The 23,086-nt window shown below is 46.4% G+C and overlaps 1 protein-coding gene across 1 annotated transcript; it reads right to left on the bottom strand.

Moving 5' to 3' along the window:
- Positions 1 to 291: 291 nt before the first annotated feature.
- CCRL2 (C-C motif chemokine receptor like 2) lies at positions 292 to 1,852 on the bottom strand. The gene is given in 3 exon segments (XM_073811092.1): positions 292 to 735; positions 737 to 1,405; positions 1,830 to 1,852. Coding segments are annotated over 2 exon segments (1,047 nt in total). The 5' UTR covers positions 1,394 to 1,405; positions 1,830 to 1,852; the 3' UTR covers positions 292 to 345.
- Between the last annotated feature and the right edge of the window lie 21,234 nt (positions 1,853 to 23,086).

The following is a 23,086-nucleotide window of genomic DNA, read 5'->3' as shown; positions in this document are numbered from 1 at the left end:
TAGGTTCTGGAGTGAATGGCACCGGGTTTGTGTCCCAGCCTTGCCACGCTCTAGCTGTGTGATCTCAGACAAATTTCTGAGCCTCAGTTTCCTCCCCCAGAGAAATGGGACTAATTCCACCTACACCACGAGCAGTCAGTGAGGCACGGAGGAGCTCACGTTTGTCAAGAACCTAGCACAGCGCCTGAGACAAATTCAGCGCTTGGTGAATGTTTGTTCACCTCCCCCTTTTCTTCCTGGAGCCTTTTTTTATGTACAAATGTGTAAAAACTATTGCACAAAACAATGCAATGAGGGAAAAATTATTGTTTATTTATCCCGCCTTTGGTAGGAGCTAGTTTACATTTAAGTGGAAAGGTGATATTCTTCCCTTGATGTGCCTTGGGCAGGTTCCTCAGTGGGTGGAGGTGCGGTGTCACTGCACAGATGGCAGAGTTGGCAGAGGTGTTTCCTAAATGCCTTGTTGAGAAACACGTAGAGGAGAGGGTTGACGCAGCAGTGGGTGGTGGCAATGATTTTCATGATCTGGACACTTCTGTTCAGGTTGTAACTACTCTCACAGCCATGCAGGGAGAAGTGTTCGTTGAAAGCAGACAGGAAAAGCGCAATATTGTAGGGTCCCCACATCAGAAGGAAAACAACCATTATGGTGAAAACAAGCTTGAAAAGGTCACAGTTCCTCGCCCCACACTTTAGTGTTTTCCTCATTCGCACGTAGCAAAATACGAAAAAAAAACAGTGGCAAAAGAAATCCCAAAATGTTCATCTTTAAGGTCAGAAAATGCTTCCAGAATGTCTCATCAGCTGGTAGGAAGTGAGGTCTGGTAAAGAAGCACTTGTATTTCTGGCTTTCCATCTGAGGTTTGTAAAAAGCAAGTTCAGGCAAAGTGACCAGAATGGCTGTGACCCACGCCAGAGCACTTGTGAAGATGTTGCCAGCCACCATCCTGCAGGCCGAGAAAAGCCTTCTCATGCGGAAAAACTCCTGGTACCTTTGCACAGTCAGAAGGACATTGAAAAATGCCTCACTGTACAGGCCTATGGAGTAGAGTGCCACGACAATTTTACACGGGGGGTCACCAAGAACCCCCTCACGTGAGGCCGTGTAAGCCCAGAACGGCAGGGTGGGCAAGAAACACAAGTTAGAAATTGCCAAGTTGAGGAAATAGATATTTTCCACTTGCTTGAGTCCTTTGTATTTTACCAGGATAAGCACAACCAAGATATTGTCCAGGAGGCCAGCCGTGAACACCATGGTGTAGAGGTAAGGCACCAGCTGGGCTGAGAGAATCTTGGGCTCGTATGGGGTGCATGGTTCTATTTCGTTGTTACTCAGATTGTCTTCTATGAGGACATCATAATCATCCTCTGGTGCTGACGTGTAATTAGCCATCTTCAGGCTGCCCTGTGGAGAAATGAAAGATGATTTTCCCTTCATACAGCTGTGTGGTCCTAGAGGAAACGGCACACAGGACTAGAGGATAAATAAATACTTGCCCTTTTCTGGTGTCTGATTTTAGCCAGAGCAGGTCTACAACTCAGAAGACTGAAAATAAACATTTCTTTAACACGCCCTATATCCTGAGAGCAGCTGCTATGATTCATCCTTTCATTAAGCACTTAGGTGTTTAGTAGTATGCGAGCTACCACAGGCAGACAAAAGTAAGCATTACCCTTCTTCATATAACTTCGTTCTCTTGGTAGAAACAAGACTTGCCTACCTGAAGCCATGTAGGAAAAAACACAATTAAAGAGAACCAAGTACCGGGGTTTAGCGTCACAAAATTGGTGTCAGTCGCAATTTCTGTGCATTTAAAAAGTTTGCTCACCCCCCGTAACAGCTTCCTGTGACAGGCGGAGAGGTCTGAGTTCTTCTCTTGAAGGATATAAATAAATGTTTGCAAAAGCGAAACCACCCTAAGCATCAACATGGACATAACTGGTTAAATACATCGAAGACTTACCACTGATCGAGTTCCTAGGCGGGGAGGGTATGGCCTCCTGACCTACCATCCGAGTTGCTGTGGGAACCGTCTGGGCCAGTTAAAAGCTGGCTTCCTTCAGAACAGCTGGCCCCTGACCCTTAGGGTCAAGAGAAACCACTGTTTATCCCCCTGGTGGCTGTGTTCCGCCAGTCACACATCTCAGGGACTAACCAAAATAAAGCAACTTGAAAGCTCCCCCAGACCCCCAGAGAGTTTCTTAAGCTGCAAAGAGAAACTGGGAAGTTGTTTTCTCCTGCTGCTTCCACCCCCACCCCGTACCCCGCCTTTGATTTCCCTGTGGCCATCCTGCTGGCTGCCCTAGATAAGGGAACTAAGTTACTGCTGCTTCTCAGTGATACTGAGGGAGGGATAGCAAAGTGCTCTGACGTGTAACTGAGCAGGTGGTGGCTTGCAGCAGAGGAGAGAAGTGTCACATACGATGACTCTGCGTCCGGGCCCAGGGGCCTGAGGCTCCCATGTAGCATTTCATCAGCATTAGCATATGGGGCTTCAAGAACTTGCAGTGAGAACCACTGCTTTGGTTTTCATTGTCCCTTTTGAGAGACGCTGTGTGCTTTGGCTGAGGAATGGGGCCCCAGTAGGGTCTGCTCTGGGGACAGTGGAAGCTACAGAGTGATGTCAGTTGGGAAGGGGGTGGTGCAGAGACAGAGCCTCAGTACCAGTGCCTGGGGGAAATTGATGTGAGGGAACCAAGGAGTTAGGCAAGATGTTAGGAGCTGACCCTGCTCCTAGAAGGAGGGCCCAGCACAGGAAAGTTCCATGGTGAGGATGCAGAGGCTCCATCAAGTCACGTGCAGAGAATGTGAGGGGAACAAGTTCAACCCCCGTTTGAGGCTGGGGTGGGGTGACGTTTAAGGCCAGAGAGAAAGGAAGCTGAGAGTCCAGATTTAGAGTGGTGGGAGGAGGGTGTAGGGAGGAGGAAGGGGATGGGGGCGGTTTGGAAGAAAGATGAACTGAGAAAAAGAACTTGAAATAACTGGAAAATCTGTATGAACTTCTCCTGGATCAACTCTTTGTATCTGTGATGGACCTAATTTGAGGACCAGTCTTGCATGTTGGCTTAGCGTGCATTTCGCTGGTTAAACGACATCTGTTAATGCCAAAGATATGTTTGAGGTGGTAGTCGGTGCAGAATGTGGACCTGCCAAAATAGAAATAGAACTGAGGAAACTATTAAGGGAAAGGAAAAATAAACATTAAAAGGGCCTGGACAAATATGTGATCGAGCATTAAATTTAACTCAGAGGGAAACTCATGATGTTCCTCCGTATGGAGGGGTTGGGAGGGGTTGGGAGGGGTTGGTGCTGGTGGGAACCTGGCTGTGAATGTTTCCCAGCAGGTCTTCCCCCACCGCCCGGCAGTATGGCTTCTGTGAGTGAGTGAGGGCCACCGTGCCCTGCTCCTCCTCCAGGCTCAGCCCCCTGTGGCTGGGCTATCTGTAGCCACACCAGTACCCCCAGAACTTTGACGGAGTAAGTGATGGTGGCTCGTGGTGCTTTATTGCCTGATACTCACTGGTCAGTCCCAGGCAGGGGACTGAGGGTCAAGTCAAACTTTGAAACTTGAAAAACCCTGTGAACATACACACTGCATTATACGGTCAAGCGGAGGAAAATGGCAGCAAGCAGGCGCCTCATCCGTGTCACAGAACCATGTGAAATTTGAAGTTCCCTAAGGAAGGCACTGTTTGGTAACTTCAGGATCACCCTAACTTCCTGATATTTGTATGGCCTTCACTTTCTGAATTATTTTATTTTGGCTTGATTCCCAGCATTCTGCTTATCCACACCCAGACCATGGGATTCTTTTTTTTTTTTAATTGAGATATAATTGACAAATAACATTGTGTAAGTTTAAGGTGTACCGTATTGATTTGATACATTTATATTGCAATATGATGGCCATGATAGTGTTAGCTAACAAAATTATCAACTTTTCTGGTGGTGGGAAAAATTAAGGTCTCTTCTCTTAGCAATTTTAATGTTTATGATACAGTTTTGTTGTCTATAATCACTGTACTGTGTATTAGGTCTCTAAGACTGTGGGATTCTTGGAAATTCTAAATTGGTAGGTAGGAATGGTTTAAAGGTCTGAAGTTGAGGCAAGAGGAAAGTTTTATTTACCATTCTAATATCTGGAACTGTAATAGGGTCATCATTATTGGTGAAACTTCACCACATGCTGTGGCTTTGGCATGTAGCTCACAAACCTTACCTTTGAGTCTCTGAGTTCCTCTTTATTACTATAATTAAATCCCAGTTTTAAAAAAATTAAAGTATAGTTGATTTGCAATATTATATTAGTTTCAGGAATATAACATAGTGATTCAGTATTCTTATAGATTACACTCCATTTAAAGTTATTACAAAATAATGGCTATATTTTCCTGTGCTGTACAATATATCCTTGTTGCTTGTTTATTTTATATATAATAGTTTGTATCTTTTAATCCTTTACCCCTATCTTGCCCTTTCTCCCCTTTCCTCTCCCCACTGGTAACCACTAGTTTGTTCTCTACATCCGTGAGTACCTTTCTATTTTGTTATATTCATTTGTTTGTTTTATTTTTTAGATTCCACATATAAGTGATATAGTATTTGTGATAGGATATAGTATTTGTCTTTCTCTGACTTATTTCACTAAGCATAGTACTCTCTAGGTCTATCCATGTTGTTGCAAATTGCAAAATTTCATTTATTTTTATGGTTAATACTCCATTGTATGTGTACACACCACATCTTCTTTATCCATTCATCTGTTTATGGACACTTAGGTTGCTTCCATATCTTAGCTAATGTAAATAATGCTGCTATGAACATTGGAGGGCATATATCTTTTCATGTTAGTGGTTTCATTTTGTTCTGATATATACCTAGGAGTGTAATTGCTGGGTCATATGAAGTTTTATTTTTTTGAAGAACCTCCATACTCTTTTCCACAGTGGTTGTACCAATTTACATTCCCACCAACAGTGTAGGAGGGTTCCCTTTTCTCCACAGCCTCACCAACTTTAGTTTTTTGTGGTCTTTTTGATGATAGCCATTCTGACAGGTGTGAGGTGATGATAATTTTATTGTGGTTTTGATTTGCATTTCTCTGATGACTAATGATGTTGAGCAGTGTTTCATGTGCCTGTTGGCCACCTGTATGTCTTCTTTGGAAAAATGTCTGTTCAAGTTCAATCCCAATTTCAGTCTAGGAAACTGTCATGTTATAACTCTCATTCCCCCATACATGTAGATCACGCATTTATTCAATTCATTTATTCAACAAATGTTTGTAAAGTGCCTAGCATGTGCCCAGCACTGTTCCAGGTGCTGGGGACACATCAGTAGGCAAACATCCTGACCTTCATGGGACTTACATTACAGACAAAAAGAAAATAAGTAAGTAAATTGTAGGGTAGTAGGAGAGAAGTTCTGTGGAGAAAAGCAAAGCAGGGAAGGAGACTAGGAAGGACCAGGGTGGTTTGGGGGTTCACATTTTACGTAGGATAGTCAGAGAAAGCTGTGCTGACAAGATGAGCTCTGACAAGATGAAGCAGCAGATGATTAGGTCCAATAATTTACACTCATTATCTCATTTTTTTCTTGTTTCTAAGTTCTTACATTAGGGAGGTTGGAAAACACACTGGGTGATGACTTTATTAATAATTTTACAGGAGATGCAGAAATATTCTTCATGTTACATTGGCCCTCAGTAAAAAAAAACAAGCAAAGGATGCGGTGCACCTGTTAGTAATTTATTGCCTTTCAGCTCCTAACCCATCCTTCCTTGCCTTGCTTTGTAATCCTTGAGCTGAGCCCTATAAGCATTTCTCCTTTGCCAGCTGATGTAGAAGGCTCTGAGAATCACAGGAAGAGGCAGGGGCTTCTCATTCTGTTACAGAATTTTGTTATTGTTTGTTTGTTTTTGCTCCTTGGGATGACCTGACAGTGCTGTGTGGAGACCGAGTGGTGCCCACCCTCTTGTGGGTCTCACTGCAGGCAATTTCCTGCTCACCAGCCCCCAAGGGCCTCACCTTGACAAACTTCCTGACCATCCAGTGGGTTGCAGTCACCCTCTGTAACAGGTCTGAATCTCAGCCTTGGGAGGGAGGGCCTCTTCCACGTGTGTTCCTTCTCGGGTGCTCTGCCTCAGTCTAGGGGCCTCTTCCTACCTCTGCTTCCTACTCCCTTAGACAGTTAATCCCCTTTGACTAATTAATAATTCTTTGTAGTAAATGCTCTTTGGTCAAATTACTGGTATGATTCCTGTCTTTTGACTGGATGCTGATTGATAGATACAACATTAAATTAGTTGAGCGAAGGGATGGGAGGGTGCTAGGATGCTGAATGCTAGCGTGATGACATTTTCAGAGGTCTAACTTGTTATTGAGAAATGGGTATTCAGAACTTTAGAATTACAATAATTTATCTATCCCTTAAAATGGCTTCATCAAATATCAGTGTTCTCAGATTATCTATCTGTCTAACTAATTTTTATTAGCAAATATTACAGAAAATCAGGTAAGTATAGGAAAAAAAATCTATGATAATCCCAAATAGCAGCTATTATAATTTTTAAATAGCACTACTTTTTTTTTTAACATCTTTATTGAAGTATAATTGCTTTACAATGGTGTGTTAGTTTCTGCTGTGTAACAAAGTGAATCAGCTATACGTATACATATATCCCCATATCTCCTCCCTCGTGCGTCTCCCTCCTACCCTCCCTATCCCACCACCCCCTCCGCCGATGTGGTCACAAAGCACCGAGCTGATCTCCCTGAATAGCACTGCTTCTTAATGGAAAGTGTGTAAAACCTACTCTTAGAAAACAATTTTCCTCTGGATTCGTTGTTTGGTACTGAGCAGTAGATTGAAGGGGCCTATACCTACATGTTATAATTTTAGGGATTCTGAGAATGTCTCATCCTGCCCCCACATTTTCTCCCACATCTTGGCTAAGCCTAAAATGTCACCTTAGTGCTTAGTCCTCTCAATACCTGGGCTACCTGGGAGGGCAGCGAGGGGGAAATGATACTTCCAAAAAACAATTGTATTGATGACCAACCCTGAAATATAGATTTTATATGTACTTGCTGGAAGAAAAATAGTTAACTATATCCTTAAAAACCCTTTCTCATTTCATGTCCGGTTTATTCTGCTTTGTGCTGAAAGGTGTAAAAAAAAGTGGGGGTGGACTTCACTCAAGTAGGTTTGAGAAATAGGTGGACTGAAAATATAAAGCAAGTTTCTTTACTACAGTGCTTCTCAGAACTCTTCAAGTGCTAGTAAGCATTAGGATCCTAGAGAAAGTATGCAGCATTTCCCAAAATTGTTTGATCATGGAATCCCCTTTTAATTCTTACGCAGTTACTTATGGACCAAGGACTCTGCAGGCTGTATTTTGAGAAATGTTGCCTCAGACATACAAATATTGCTGTGTTGTGTGGCGGCCATGGGAATGAGCATAACTGACTGAGGATCCCAGCTTCCTCACTCTGAAACGCATCCTTGCATCCGTGCTGAGGCCATGCCGGCCACGGGCTGCTCCCAGTCAGTGGCCCTGTTAGGGGCACTGGGACAGGCCCATTCCTGGGAGATGGACTGGTGCTTCTCCCTAACCTCACTTCCTCCTTCTCTCCTTCCCTTGTGGTCAGACCTGCATTGTGATCTGGCAGCTTTCCCAGCTTCTCCCACCTCCCTTTGCAAGCTCTCTCAGAGACGTTTCCTCTAATACATTTCTTTTATGCCACGTCCCATCTTAGCGTCTATATTTTGAAGAACTTGTGCTAACACAGCCTTTGAAGGGAGACATCAGTCTCTAGAGAGTCTTGAGTCCTTTGCTTACTGGAGAATGATACGTTCAGCAGCATCTTAATACTTCTCTCATCTTCTTAACCACCGTCTACCTGTGGTCTGCTGGGGTCAGTCTTTTTGGAACACGTAAGACCACTTGATGTCATCGTGCCCCTATCCCCACCATCTTCAGTCAGTGCCTCAGGTCAGGTACCTTCTCAATTTCTCATTGCCATTCTCCTTTGTGCCTCCTCTGCCCTCACCTCACCTCACCTCCTAATGTTCCTACCATCTGTTGTCCCTTGAGGATGCTCCTTCTCTGTCTTACCCGCCTCACCCTTGGGGATCAGAAGGTGACGTCCCTGGCCCCAGGTGACCACTTGGTGACCATTACTCCTATAAGATCTAATAGGTACGTATATAAGAGACTACTGTGGTCTCCAGCCACTACCCGCTACTCCACCTCATCATTACCACTGTCTGCCTGATTGCCCCCTTCTTTTATTAAGACTAGTGTACATGGATAAGGAGCTTCTCTTCACCCCAGTTTTCTCCATCATCCTGGTGACTTAATTGCCCATGTTGACCCCCATGCAGGGCCCAGGGCTTTCAGCTCATTTACTCAGCCTCACTGGCCTTCAGTTTCACTCCACTATCGTCCACACTCATGGTCAGATTTCAGGTTTGTTAAGTTGATCCACCACTGGACTTTCACAATAAAATCGCTCACTCTTCTGATCACAACGTCTACCCCTTTGGTCTCCCTCACTCCATTCGCTCCTTCTGTAACTGTCGTCATTCTTCATCAAGCCCTCCAGCCTCTGCCTCTCAGCCCCTCCTGTGGTTGCATCCCCCTAGTCTAGCTGAAATCTAATAGTCTATCACGTAGTCATTCTCTGGTCAGTACCCTGAGCTCCCTTGACCACCAGCCTTAGATCAATCCATCAATCTGCTACTCCCTGCCATTCTTTCTTTGAGAATGTATTTCTGAGAATAGCTGGTTAAAACCACGTAGCCATGAAGACAAGATCCATCACTCATTTATGGTCTCCCATCTCAGCTGGCTTCCAGAGATTTTTCTAGTTTCCCTCGTAACTCTTCTGAATATCTCAAATTGTCACTTTCTCTCATTTTCCATTGGCTACTTTGAGCAATTTAAAACTCTTCCCATCTCTTCAAATGCCCATTCCCATCACCTACATTTATGCTCAGGAGAGGAGCTCACCTTCTACAGTTTTCAAACTCTCACCTCCCTGGTCCCCAGCTTCAAATTCTCCATTCTTCCTCTTCCACGGACAGAGTTACTCCTCTTATATTGAAGGCTGGCGTCTCCTCCTGCACTCTGGATCTCATTCTGTCTAACCTCCGTTAGTTGTTTCCATGTTTTGCTTTAGCTACAGCCTCTCTCTCTCTATTGGATTCTCCAAAATTTTAAAATGCTCAGGTATCTCCCTTAAATAAAGACTGTAAATCCACCCTTAACCTCACACATTGCTCTAACTACTTACTCTACCTCTTCCCAGGCAGCCTTCATTAGTTGTCCAGCTGCTTCACATTGTTTACTCCCTACTGAGTCCCCTCCGGCCTGGCTTCTGTCCCCACCGTTCCCCTGAGATTGGTCTCCCAGGGTCACCAGCAACATCGTGTGGTGAAATGTAATCAGTTGCTCTGCTGAGTTGGGGCAAATGCCCCATAAACGAGGTGTCCAGTATCTCCCTGCCGCCCAACTGTAAACACCAACCCCACCAACAGAATTCTGAAGTCAGCATACAAGCACAGCTACATCTACGGCTGCCCAAGTTGAAGCAGTGCTTACCCCTATAGAATCTCAAGAACATTAGTGTGGGGCTTTCTAGTAAAGATGGTGGAGTGAAGTAGGGTCAAGGACTCTTCCTTCTCCACTGCCTTGTAAAATGACTGAAAAATAGTTTCAACAAAAATTCTAAAAATTTGCCAGTAGCGACTGAACAAGAAATAGGGTACAATCGTGTACCACAACTTTGAAATGTGGTACCTTTGAATTGTACCTAAACCTAATCCTACTACAGATATGGTACTGAAGAAGGAAGGGAAATCGTTAAGTCCTGAGAATTATTTCAGTATTCTTCAATTAGGGGACAGGGGGACTCAGAGGGTGAGTATGTATCCCTAGGAAAAGAGAGGGGAAACACCTACTGAGTAAAAGCCTCCATATTCCAGAAGGGTTTCTAGGACCTTTCATCCTCTAAGACAGTGTGCTGAGTTAGGGCAATAAGACAGATTCTGTTAGAGTGGAGTATACCTTTGTATACACTGAGTGGGTTCTGGTAATAATATTTTGTTCCTTTTTTAGGATTTTGATTCCTTAGAAAAATACTTTTAATCAAATCATGATTTAATCAACCCTTTCAGAGTTCTAATCCTGTAGTTGTTAGGCCTGCCAGCTGTCACTCACGGTGGTCCATTTACTTGTGTGTTTTGTAGTCTCAGTGTGAGTTCATCTTTATCGGGGATTATTTTCTCTGCAGCAGCTTTTTCGTGACCTGAAGTGGGAACACTCCCTTCCGGAGGAGTTTTGCATTTGTTTCAGCCAGGAGCACTAAGATATCAATGGCCTGAGATGAGCTTTCCTGGCCTGTTTTGGGGTCTCCCATTTTGAGGGTATTGTAAAATTGAACCTCAGATTTTCATGAAGTGCAGGTTTTGGATTCTCAGAGATTTTCCCCCTCCCACGTAGAGCCTAGGCAAAAACAGGTAAGCTTACTTATTGTCATCTGCCTCTGGGCAAATTTCTTCTGGTCCACCTTTTCCCAAGCGCTTGCTTTTTGTCAGGACTTCTCAGTTCCAGATGCCCATCTCACGTAGCCTAAGGCCTTATTGTCTGCCCACAGGTTGGAGTTACACCTAGTGGCCTTTTTATGTGTGCGGCCTTTGATTTGTCTCCATGAAGACGGTGATCAGAATAAGTATCCACTGAGTAGTGTTTCAGTGCGTATTTGTTGAAAAACATCATTCATTTATTCATTTCCCATGTATTTAGTGTCGACTGTCTCATAAATCTTCCTTTTGCTCTTCAGTATCTACTCTCTACTTTCCTCCACCTTGATTTACGTCCAGGGAGCCTTATCTTGTAATAGCAGACTCCTCTGTCCTCTGAGTTTCAGTTGCGTTTGGCCGATGGGGAGTTTTAGGCAGGAGATTGGAAAGTGAGGTCAAGGGATTTAGCTCCCTGGATCCTTCCTGGTGGGTCTCAGGGGTCACTTTCCCGGCGGGGCTGATGTGTCTCTTGACCTGTGAGCAGCTTTTGTCAGACAGAAGCCCCTGCCCCCTCCTTTGCCCTGTGCTCCTTGCTCCTAGCAGCAGGAATGGCGGCCTGCTCTCACTAGCATCAGGTACTGCACTATGTCCTGTGGTTTCCCCATGCCCTGTCTAAATCTTTGTAAAGAGTCCTTTTACCAAACTTTCCTCAGCTGCCCTATTTGCGTGTGCCATTTGTTTGCTGCCAGGACCCCGCAGGACACATCTCCCAAGTGCCAGGAACTTTACCAGGTCCCTGGAGAAAATGGCGAGCAAAGTAGACCCCTTTTCTGCCCTCGTGGCATTGACTTTCTGGAGCGAGATGGTCAGGTGCATACCTGTTTATAATTCAGGGAGTCATGTGCTGTACTGGGGGAGAACACAGGAGCTGTGGGAGCTGTCAGCAGGGGCACCTGGCCCAGCCGGAGGGACCAGGCAGGGTTTCCCGGGGTGGGAGTCTTCTAAGCCCAAATTCTGAATGGGAGTTAGCCAGACGAGGCGTGCATAGGCCTCTTCCCCTCTCCTCCCTTTTCCTCCTAGTGTCTTTTGTTTCAGGTCCTTGAGGGACCATCTACTTGGATGTCAGAGATGGAGCAAGGGAAGGGAAAGTAACACAATTCAGGGTAGAGACATTTTATTACTTACTGGCATCTGTGATTGAGTTTCTGTGGAAGGGAAAGTTGAAACCAAGAATCAGACTACCTTAGATTGCGTTCCTGGTAATCCAGAGCCCTCAGGGGCGGAGGTCTTGTTGGGGCAGCTTCCAGGAGGCACGCGTGTAAGGGAGTGAGCGAGGCAGGACCGGGCAGAGGGAGGAGCCACCACGATGTGAGTACAGCACACACCTCAGCACAATGTGAGGTCTCACCCGATCCTGTGTGGAGCTCCGGGGTGGTCTTTGAGTGCCATCCCACAGTGAGAGAAGGGCCCCGGCCTCTGCAGTCCCACTTCAGCCAGTCATCGGCCTCAGCCACCCCATGGGCAGGTAGGTCCTGGTGGCTGAGGGTGGTTCCCAGTGAGGGGGGCAGCAGCCCTGTCCCCAGGACTGAAGTGGGCATCTGGGCAGAGCGCTGCACAGGCTGAGTGTTCTGGTTTCCCGCACATTTCATTTACCCTGAATGACAAGAAATGGAAACTGAAATTTTCAACACCACCGTGTGTCGTAAGACCGTGAAACCCATGTGTACGGTGTACGGAGGAGGAGTCATGGGCACAGCGAGGCCGCACTGCCCGCTCACTCCACTTGACCGTTCCCTTGGCTTACTCACCGTTGTCATCAGGGTGTGAACAGAAGAGTGGAAGAGGAAGTGGCTCGTCCCTCCTGCCCGCCCCCCGCAACATTCCCTTCTCCGCCTCTCCTTCCCCACCTCACTGGCCACACTCCAGCTTTCGTAGGGTCGGTCGTGTTGGACAGTCACTGATTGGATACTAACCGTATCTTAAATAGATAAGAATTTTTTTCTTATAAACAGTGGTAAAAGGTAATAAACTAAGTAGCATCTCACTTTAAAAATAGTTCCTTTAACAGAATTAAATCATGGTAGATTTTAATTGCAGGACGGGGTTTGCCTTGGTCCTCAGCCTGGCTGGTTGCTCTGGGCCCCTCCAAGGGCCAAGGCCCATGTGAGCCTCACGTTTTGGAGACTGCAGGCTGTGCTCCCTCCTGCCCAGTGCTCCCCCAGGCTGGTCCTTGAGTCTCCTCAGAGGCTCTGCAGCCATTTCCTTCCAGGCCCTGGGGCCTCCGAGGACTCTATTTGAGGTGGCTCCTATCTCTGCCTCAGAGTCCATGGTCCCATCCCTTCCTGTCCCATAGGATTCAGCCACACTCTCTGGAAAGATCATTGGAAAGGGCACTTCCCTCTACCAGTAAACCAGGACCTTCAGACTACAAAGGCCAGTCCTGTCCCCTCGGGAGAGCCCAAAACTTGGGGACAAAAATCATGTTTTTCTGGGGGAAGGAGGAAATATGATTCTACGCTCCTTTGCCATGAGTTGGTCCAGGAAGAGACAAGGCAGGAGCTACTAAGTTATTGCGCCTTTCTGATTGCATCACGGGGTCAGGAGATGTTTTGTCCGTTCTTATCTTGCTTGGCAGCATTAGACATCACTGACACTTCCTGTTCCTCCCAGAGCTCTCTTCTCTGCAGTTGGCTTTGCCCTGCCCACTTTCTCCTTCTCCTCCTCTCGGGCTCCTTTGCTGCCTGTGTTCCTCTGGGTTCTGTCTAGAGCCACTTGTCCACCCCTCACGGTGTTCACTTCCTATGACCCCAAATGTGGATCTCCACCCATTTGCTCCGCTGGGTTCAAGGCCAGCACATCCAGCGGCTCTCGACACTGCCACCTGAATGTCCTCCAGGATTTCTCACTCAACCTGTCCTAAAAATTGAACCCATCATCCCACATCCTGGAGCCAGTGCTCTCCATCCCTTTGGGCTGGGGCCCAAGCCTTGACCTCTGCCACTCACTCACTCCCTAAATCCAAATCTTAATGAGTGGTTCTCCTTCATAGCTTTCAAATACATTAATTTCTCTCCACACAGAGCTCTTTATCTTGGTAGAGGCCCCCGTTGTGTCCCAGGAAGAGCACTGCCAAAACCTCTGCCTAGGGTCTCTGCCTCCCTTCTAGTCTTCTTCCAGCACATCTGCCACTCGCCGGGGCCATTCAGGGTCCAAAGTATGCGTTTACTCCCTGGCTTCAAAGCCCCCTCCTCCCCCACAGGTCTACACTCCTTTAGCAGGGTGCGCGCGGCCCATACTCATTTGTCCTCTACTCGCCAGCCTCCAGTCCCAATTTTTTCCACTCCCTTCTCACTTTCCCCTCTCATGAAACCACTCACCATCTGTTCCCTGAAGCCACCTCTTCTCTGTGCCTCTGTGTTTTCTCATACACTGTTTCCATCGAAATTCTTCCATTCATCCCACATATATACACTTTTCCTTGTAATTTCTCCTCATATAATAGCCCCCTCCCCCCCAGCCCCATATGCACACAAACTGGATCACTGAGAAAAATATCTGGAACTGCTGTGTTCTAAGGTCACCTGGCCAAGGGGGCTTGGTGGGGGACAGGGAACACACACTCACTAGGTCTGCACATGCTGTAGGGAAGCTGAGAGCATCTTTGGTGGGACCACTGTGGGCTTGTCCTGCATCATCAGGTGTGGAAAGGCTGTGGAAGTGGTGGAGTGACAGGAATGGGTGCCTGTGGATAGCCTGAGTCTCCTGTGGCCATGCAGAGTGTCCAGAATGTTCCGTGAGTCTGGAGTCAGCTGCAGCAGTCTGTGCGGGGCCTGATCCAGGGTCCTCCTTGCTGAGGCTGGAGGAGGGTTCTCAGCCGTGGCACTGCTGACGGCTGGGGTGGATACAGTTTTGTTGTGGGGGATTGTAGGATGCTGAGCAGTACCCCTGGTCTCGTCCCAAGCTGTAACAACCGGAATGTCTCCAGACGTGGCTGGATGGCCCCTGGGGGAAAGCCATCCCCTGGTTGAGATTCACTACACTAGAAGAGTCAACCATGGGAGTCAGGGGAAAGGGGAAAACTTTTTGGCAATGGAGCACCGAGCAGAAAATGACTTGTATGCATCCTGAATTTAGCTGAAAAATCACGGAGTCGGATTGAACATGCTAGGAAGGATGGAATGGAACTTTGTGTTCTGAAACAAATGCAGCTTAGACTGAGGAAAAGTATGTCTGGTTATAAAATAGTTTCATTCATGCTTCTGAGCATGGGACCTGGTTTAACCCTGGTTTGTCAGAAGGCCCTCCTTGGTTTTCAGGCTTTCGCTGAGCCATCGTCACTGCCAGGAGGCCAACTCTGACAGCCCAGCACTGGGCTGGGAAGCCCTCCTCGGTGCTGGAGCATGCCTCACTCTACACTGTACAATTGTCTGTTTACTTCTCTGGATCCTGTCTCTAGACTCTTGTATCATTCCGTGAACACAGGAACTCGTGCCCCATTGTGACCCTAGCACCAGCACACTAGCTTCTCTATAAGTATCTTTGGGTATATAAATGATTAACTTAAAATGCAAATCCCCCGAATTAGTGACACTTTTCCACTGTAATCTGTTAGTTACCCTGTGCTGGGTGAAAAATGGGAGAGGAGGTTTTGATAGAGGAGGAAAACTATGCGGTGGGGGACAGCACTTTAAGAGGGGCAGAAGGGTTCACTTTCCAAAAATGATATTATTTTGTAATTAATATAGATCCCTTAAAAAAGCAGTTTCCAAAAGGACAGAGAAACACTTTGGGGTCTTCCCTGGTGGTCCAGTGGGTAAGGCTCCACACTCCTAATGCAGGGGGCCCGGGTTCGATCCCTGGTTGGGGAACTAGATCCCGCATGCATGCTGCAGCTAAGAGTTCACATGCTGCAACCAAGGAGTCTGCGTGCTGCAACTAAGAGTCTACGTGCCACAACTAAGAGCCCGCATGCTGCAACTAAGACCTGGCACAGCCAAAATAGATAGATAAATAGAAAGAAAGAAACACATTGTAGCAAAATGCCTGGTGTCTTGGTCACCTTGGGTTGGCTGTAACCAGTCACTGTAGACGGGGTGGCTTAAACAACAGGCATTTATTTCTCACACTTCTGGAGGCTGGGAAGTCCAAGATCAAGGTGCCAGCAGGTCTGGTGTCTGGTGAAAGCCTCCAGATGTCCATCTTCTCCTTGTATTCTCACAGGGGAAGAGCAGAGAATGAGCAAGCTCTCCTGTCTCTTTTATAAGGGCACTAATGCCAGTCATGAGGGCTCCACTCTCATGACCTAATTACCTCCCAAAGGCCTCACCTCCAAATACATTGGAGTTAGGATTTCACATTGGGGCTACATTGGGGTTAGGATTTCAACAAATGAATGGGAGGCGGGTGGTGGTGGTCACATTCAGTTCACAATAGCTGGTGAACAAATATCTGTGCATCTGTGGATGAAACCTACCACTCAACTGGAAAAAGAAGGGAGCCGCTGGAAAGTGTGGTGTGGAGAAGTGCTTCTGCTGCACGTGTAGGGGAAGCAGGAACTTCTGTGACTGTATTGTCTGTATTCCTGAAGGCACCCTATGTGCAAACAGAGAGCCACTCAGGCTTACCCAGCAATGAAGGGAAGTGCTGGCAGATTCCTGGGGTTGATCACAGGAGAGGAGGAATCGCCAAGCATCTGGCCCTGGGAAAGATGTGACCTGGGGCAGTTCTGTGTTGGGACAGCCTCCCCCCGCACCCCCCACCAGGCAGTTATTGGTACTCTCTCCAGGTCACTGCCTGCTGCTCTGGGGCCCAGTCATGGTCATCATCTCTGGGAGCAGGATCTGACTGGCTCACCTGGGTATCATACCCCCAGACTTCAGTGTAGGCAAGTCGCTTCTCTAATTTGTGTCCACTGTAGTGCCCTTGAAAGACCACCAAAGGCTGGCAGGGGGGCTCTCTAACTGATATGACTGCCCCGAGCCCAGTGCTCAACACTGACATCACAGTAATGGTGACAGTGCACCCCCTGTGTGGAGCGATGGAAGAGCTTGCCGCATTCATGAGGTGTCTCCCCAGGGAATCACACCTGCAGCTCAAGAGGCCTCCAGATGTAACAACCAATTTGAAGAAAATACAGGGTACAGAGAAACGTGTTAAATGGCACCCCAGGATGCAGTCATTTAACTGAAAGTACAGAAGTAGAGCCAGACATTGAGGGGCATTTAAAATATTAGAGAGATGGCATTTTAAGTTAGTAGGAAAATTATTTAACAAATGGTCTTGGGATGATTGTGTACCCCCTGGGGGGGGGGATGTCTTAGATCCGCTCGTCACTCCATACTCCAAGATAAATCCCAGAGAGAGCAGTAAAAATTATATTAAAAAAAATGAAGCCAAGAAAACACGGAGTCTTTTGCAATCTCAGAGTGGGAAAGGCTTTTCTGAACATGCCACAAAACCCAGAATCCAAAGAAAAAGTAAGTTCACTTGCATACAAATAAAATTTTTCTGAATGGCAAACAACAACAATAGCTAAAATTCTCTGAGTGGCCGTCATGGGACAGTTAGTACATGTCACATATTGCCATATGCCAGTTAATGTATTTATTTACTCCTTAGAACAATCTGTGAGGTTGGTATTATCCCTATTTCACAGACGGAGAAAGTGAGGCACAGAGAGCTTAAGTAAGTTGCCCAAGATCATAAAGTGAAAAGAACCAAGGTGTAGTATATTGTACTAGCATTTGTGTAAAAGTAGGAGATAGGGATGCAGAATTTGCTTATATATGCAGGAAATATCTCCTGAATGATAAGAATCTGGTAACTTCATTGCCTCTAGGATAGGAAACTGGGGAACTGGAGATAGGAGTGGGAAGGAGACTTTTAAATTATTCCCTTTGGTACCTGCAAACTAGAGCAAGAGGAGAGACAGGGAAGTTACAAAACCAGATCCAAGAATTCAGAGAGCCTGGGGCCTTGTCTGCAGGTGCAGACGTGTCCCCACGCCTCCACGACCTGCGCTCAGGACAGTGATGCTGGACAGTAAGGAATAAGTACATACTGTTCAGCGTAATCTACTTAAGGAGGCATAGATACAAGCAGAGGTGGTAGACAGGCTCTCCTTATAAAATGGCCATGATAAAAACACTGGCACTAAAAGCAGAGAGCTTTAGATGTCTGGAAATAACTCTGCTTCCATGGAAACCTCATTCCCTGGGGCCCATGTGATCCTTGGCTTTTCTCACCCTACCGCCTCTGGTTTGTGATGCCTGCTCCTTCCCTGAGTCTCTCCTTTTGTCCTACAGACAGACTTTTTCTGAAAAGCAAAGCTGTTGGGGTCTAATTGTGTCAGGGGTTTCCTGTGGCCAGCAGAAAGGAATCCACACCTGAGAGCTGGACACAGACATTTCACACAGTAGGCACTCAGTAAATGTTGAATTAATGAGTAATTGGGGAATGTGGAATCATAAATAGCTAATGCACTTGGGTAGTATTTTGGGGAGACTCCTGGCTCCCCATCACCTTGTGTTTTGCTTCTGCTCAAAGGCAGGGCAGAGGGTTTGCCCAGGGGAAGCCTGGCGGGGACACTTCCTGGTCCTGCCCTCTCTGTACTGGCCACCACTCCTGACCTCCCTTGGGAGGAATGCCCACTCCCCCCACACTCACATAGTCTGTGTATCTGTCTGTCCATCTATACCTATCTCATTGGCTGTGCCACTTGAGGCCCCTGTCCTGTGCCTTGCTCTCGGTCACCTCTGCACACTTGTTCCCTCTCCCATGACCACCTAAGGAGCTTCTCAGCAGCCCTTGCTCAGTACACATTGCCTCCTTCAGGCTCCCTTCCCTGGGCCCTTGTACTCGGGCTGGGAGAGCTCATTCTCCTCCCTGTACCTCATTCACAGGGCGCTCTTCAAACACCAGGTCACTTTGTTTATTTGCTTGCCTTTCTCTCTTAACAGTGAATCTCGTGAGGACAGACTCCCGTTCGTGGAATGGTTGTTGTCTCGCACGTAGTAGGCCCTCCACAAGTGTTTGTTGAATGAATGAATGTTGAGCTTCAGACGGTTAATGCACAGCTGAATGGTACTAGAGAGACCTCCCTCACTTACCATTTCCCCAGGTTTCTGCTTCTGCTCCACGGAGGGCAGAGCCTCTGCCCAAGTCCCCTCTCCCTCTCAGGGGAGGGCTGACGGGGACACTTGCCATCCCTCTCCCACCCCTGACTGTCCTAGCTTCCATGGGAGGAGAGTGGGCCAAGGGTCTTTTGATTGCTCCCCTTTCCCCGGGCTCACCTGGGGGTGAGGTCCCAGATCTCGATGGAGGACAGTGGTGAGAAACCCCATTGCCTTCCTGCCTAAGCCACATCTGCCCATGTTACTTTGCCAGAGCTCATTGTACATTCAGTACTTAACCGAGTTCTTGATTCTCCTTGTGTGTAAGCTTCTGTCAGAATCCCAGAGGCAGGGGAGGGGAGTTGGCCTGCCACCCACACCTCCATGTCCCATTTTGCTTTGAGCTACAGGGTCTGCATCCAGCCAGAATTACATTATCAGGTTAATTACGCTTGAAAGGCTTTTCAAAGGAGATCCATAAGGTCGAATGGATTGAACACAATGCCATAAAGTTGGGAGGCCCTCTCCATCTATTACTGTAAATCCATGGTGTTTGATTTCACACCCAAAGAGCCCTCTCAGGTCTGCAGTGCTTCTATTCCACTACAGAAAGTGAGCTGGATCGCCCACCATGTTGAAGAGCATTCTTCGCGGGGGGGGGGGGGGGGGTGGGGGGGGGGGCTAGTGTAAAGAGCAAACAGCCATTATTAGGAAAGCAGCCGACAGTTACAAGAGGGTCTTTCTGTGCGCCAGGTACTGTGCTAAGCCATTAACGTGTAATTTCTGTTTAATCCTCTGAACCAATCTGTGAGGTAGGTATTATTATTAGCCCCATATTACAGATGAGGAAACAGGCTTAGAAACATGTAGTAATGTGCCTAGGAATTTAAACGTAGGAATCCCTGATGCCAGTCCAGGTGTTACTGATATTTACGAGTATCTGTTGTATGCCAGACTTGCACTGTCCATTAATATAGCCATTGGCCATATTAAAATTAAATTAATTAAAATAAAATAAAAAACCTAGTTCCACAGTCACATTAGCCACATTTTGCAGTAGTCTGGTGGCCGCTGTATTGGACAGTGCAGATACAGAGCATTTTCATCATTACAGAAAATCCTGCTGGACAGTGCTGGTCTAGACACCATATCCCAGCATAATTCACTGGTGGATGTTAACAGTGCCCCAAATTACAGGAAAGGAATCTGAGATCCAGGGTCTTTAAGTCACTTCCACAAGCTCCCACAGTCTCAAGGCTGGAGCTCAAGTCAGTCTGATTTTTTTTCCTTAAATATTTATTTATTTTTTTGGTTGCATTGGGTCTTAGTTGCAGCAGGCAGGGTCCTTAGTTGTGGCTCGCCGGCTTCCTATTGCATCATGTGGGCTCCTTGGTTGTGGCAGGTGGGCTCCTTACTTGTGGCATGCGAACTCTTAGTTGCAGCATGCATGTGGGATCTAGTTCCTGGACCATGGATCAAACCTGGGCCCCCTGCATTGGGAGCAAGGAGTCTTAACCATTGCACCACCAGGGAAGTCCCAGTCTGATTTTTAAATAGCTGCTCTTTCGTCTACCAGGGTCTACTTTGTACCCTGCATGAAGGAGTGAGTTAACCAATCAACAGAGCCCTGATTTGATTATATGTTACAAAAAGTCATAATTTTCTTAAAAGGAATTTTTGAAGAATATTAGGTAAGTGGCAGTCAACACAAGTAGAGGAACTTTAGACTAAATAGGAACAATTGCTGTTTTAAAACTGTTGATTTCTCTGCAGAATTATCATTGCCTCACCCAGGGTTGAAAGGGACTCCCAGAGTTATCTGGTTCTTCGGGTATAATGCTTTTTACTGGTCATGGTTAATGGTGGGGCTCACTGAAGGGAGGAGGAAATGGGGGGAGTATTCTTTTGCCAACAGAAGCAAAATCTATATTCACTTGTAAACCATCTCAGACAGACCTTTTGTACATGATGGACTTGTTCTCTGTTGAAATTGAAGTCGTCAAGCTCAGCATGGGCACCAGACATCCCACTTTTATTTACTTTTCACTTGGAATGGATGGGTCAAAACATAATCCAAAACCAGAAATGAAAGCGAAATATTTGGAGCCTCAAATACAGATATTTTATATTGCCAATTAAGTCTAGATTTACACGCTTTTAAAACCAGCTTGGGGGAAGACAGAGTCAATGCACTGTTATGAGAATTGAGGGTCTGAATCCAGAGTCTACCGGGCCCACATGCCACCCACTTCCAGGCCGGGCAGCATCCTCCTCAGACATCAGCCACCTCTCGAACCTGCTTTCGGTTCGACGGGCTGTAAGCAAGTGGTTTTCAAACTTGGTGACACTTACAATCACCCGGGGAATTTCTGAAAGTCATAACCACAGGCCTCATCGCAGACTGATCAAATCAGAATCCCAGAGATTGACCAGATCTGTAGGGATTGGCCCTGGGCAGCTGGGACCTTCCCTGCAGGCATCAGTGTGGCCTCCACTGATGCTCCTCTTGTTCTTCACAAATAACAAGAATGAGTTGTGCATCATCCACCGCGAGCTGCTGTGGAAATACTTCTTGTCCACAGCAGGAGTGGCGCCAGCAGAGACAGAGATTAAACGGCTGAGTGTAAAAATGCCCCCTGTCTACATTCTCTGTGGTCAAGGATGGCTGCTGGCCCCCCTGTTGGTTTACTAAGTGGCCACAGGGGGACAGTATAGCCCGAGGTTCTTAATGGTTTTGAAGGGCTTCCCATTGAATTTAATGTGAAAAAGATGTTTAAGTGTGTGCTTTGAAAAACTAGTTAACCACTTTAAGAAAGGAGACAAAAATAAGTTCCTGAAACATGACAGAATCACAGTGACACAGAACTTATTCTCAAAGTAGTAACAATATGGAGCCAAATATAAGTAAGACTTGTAAATATGCTTACAACAAATTAAGGAAAATGGAAAATGTGGCACAATTATGACATATACATAATGTAATATATTAAAGTTTGACAGTATTTTGGAAAAATACAAGCAAGACTTTTATAGTGAATTTTATTTAATTGCAAAGGAGCTATGGAAATGCCTCTTTTTGCCTCTTCTGTCCACCCTCACCCCTGAGGGTTATAGGAGGTCTTCGCAAACCCTGAACTGTAGGTAAAAGATATGTTACCAGACTATGAGCCAGAGCAGTTAGGAAGTTCAGGACTTGTTCTCTGGCTCACTTCTTACTTCAGTGGTGTCTGATGTCTTCATTAGAAGGGTTAACATTTGAACGTTGATGTTCATGTTGGGGAATCTGTCCTTCCTTCAGATAGAAAGTAAATGACTTATTAATTTAATCAGTAGAAATGCCAGTACGTTTTAGTTTAGTCAGAGCTGCTTTTACTGAGAACCCTTGGAATATATATGTCAACAGAATCTTAGCTTATGAATTTGCACATTATTGCTCCCTGCTAAGGACGTTTACCTTTTCTTTGACTTTCTCCATGGCACATACAACCCCGTCCTTGATGGGGCCTCTGAGTTGAGGCAGTGAATGGAGTCAGAACCTGCAGGCCATAATGAGTTCACACTTGTTTGTTGATCTAAGGGATGGGCAGAGAAGAGGTGGGCAGTGGAGGGGCCTGCAAAGCAAGGGGCATGGAGGATCCAGGCAAACGAGGAGTGAGCGTGGGGTATGCACCCTGGAAAGGCTGCAGACATGTTGGGTAGCTTTTTCTTCATGTTAACGTTGGATTCATTTTTTCAGAGGGAAAGAGGATAAGAAGTGCATGTGTATCAGCCATAAAAACTGACACTTTCCAGTCTCCCTATGGCAGCTGCCTTTGTCATATGGGGCAGGGCCTGCTTTCTCCCTGGCCCTTCCCTCTGCTCTAATCCCAGCCCTCTTCCAGCCTTCATTGGTTCATGCCTCCTTGTAGCCTATGAGATGGAAGTCTTTCAGGTATTGTTAGGGAGAAGCTGTCCTAAGGACCAGCTCCAGCTGTCCTTGTCTGCTGCTCATTTCACAGACCTGCATGTAGGACGCTGGCCAACTCTAGAGTCCACTCTGGAAGGGGAGAGGACAGCAGGGGGAAAACCAGTGTGAATGTGCCTGGCCAGGTCACCTCCACATGGAGCACCTGTCCTCCTTGAGGGTGAGAGACGCGTGCACAGAAGTTCACATGGGCACCGTTGCCATCGCTGAAATTACAGCCAAGTTTTGGGGAGAGACTTTAAATGAAAGAAAAGTAATCTTTATAGCCACCAACCTCTTCCTCCTGCATTATGTATCTGTAACTCAAGACTACAGATAAATGACCAGGTTATGACATTGTATGTCTTCATTTTCAAGCATAGACAGCTGGCATATGCTGAATCACACATTGATTTTTTTAAAAAAATATGTCAGTTCTTTTGCTTGAGCAGAATTAAATTTGAAATTTAAAAGTTTGCAGGGTCAGTTGTTCAGAATCACCACTCT

This window comes from Tursiops truncatus, chromosome 10 (genome assembly GCF_011762595.2).
Source record: "Tursiops truncatus isolate mTurTru1 chromosome 10, mTurTru1.mat.Y, whole genome shotgun sequence".
Taxonomy (NCBI): domain Eukaryota; kingdom Metazoa; phylum Chordata; class Mammalia; order Artiodactyla; family Delphinidae; genus Tursiops; species Tursiops truncatus.
This window is presented reverse-complemented; position numbering and strand designations above follow the sequence as displayed.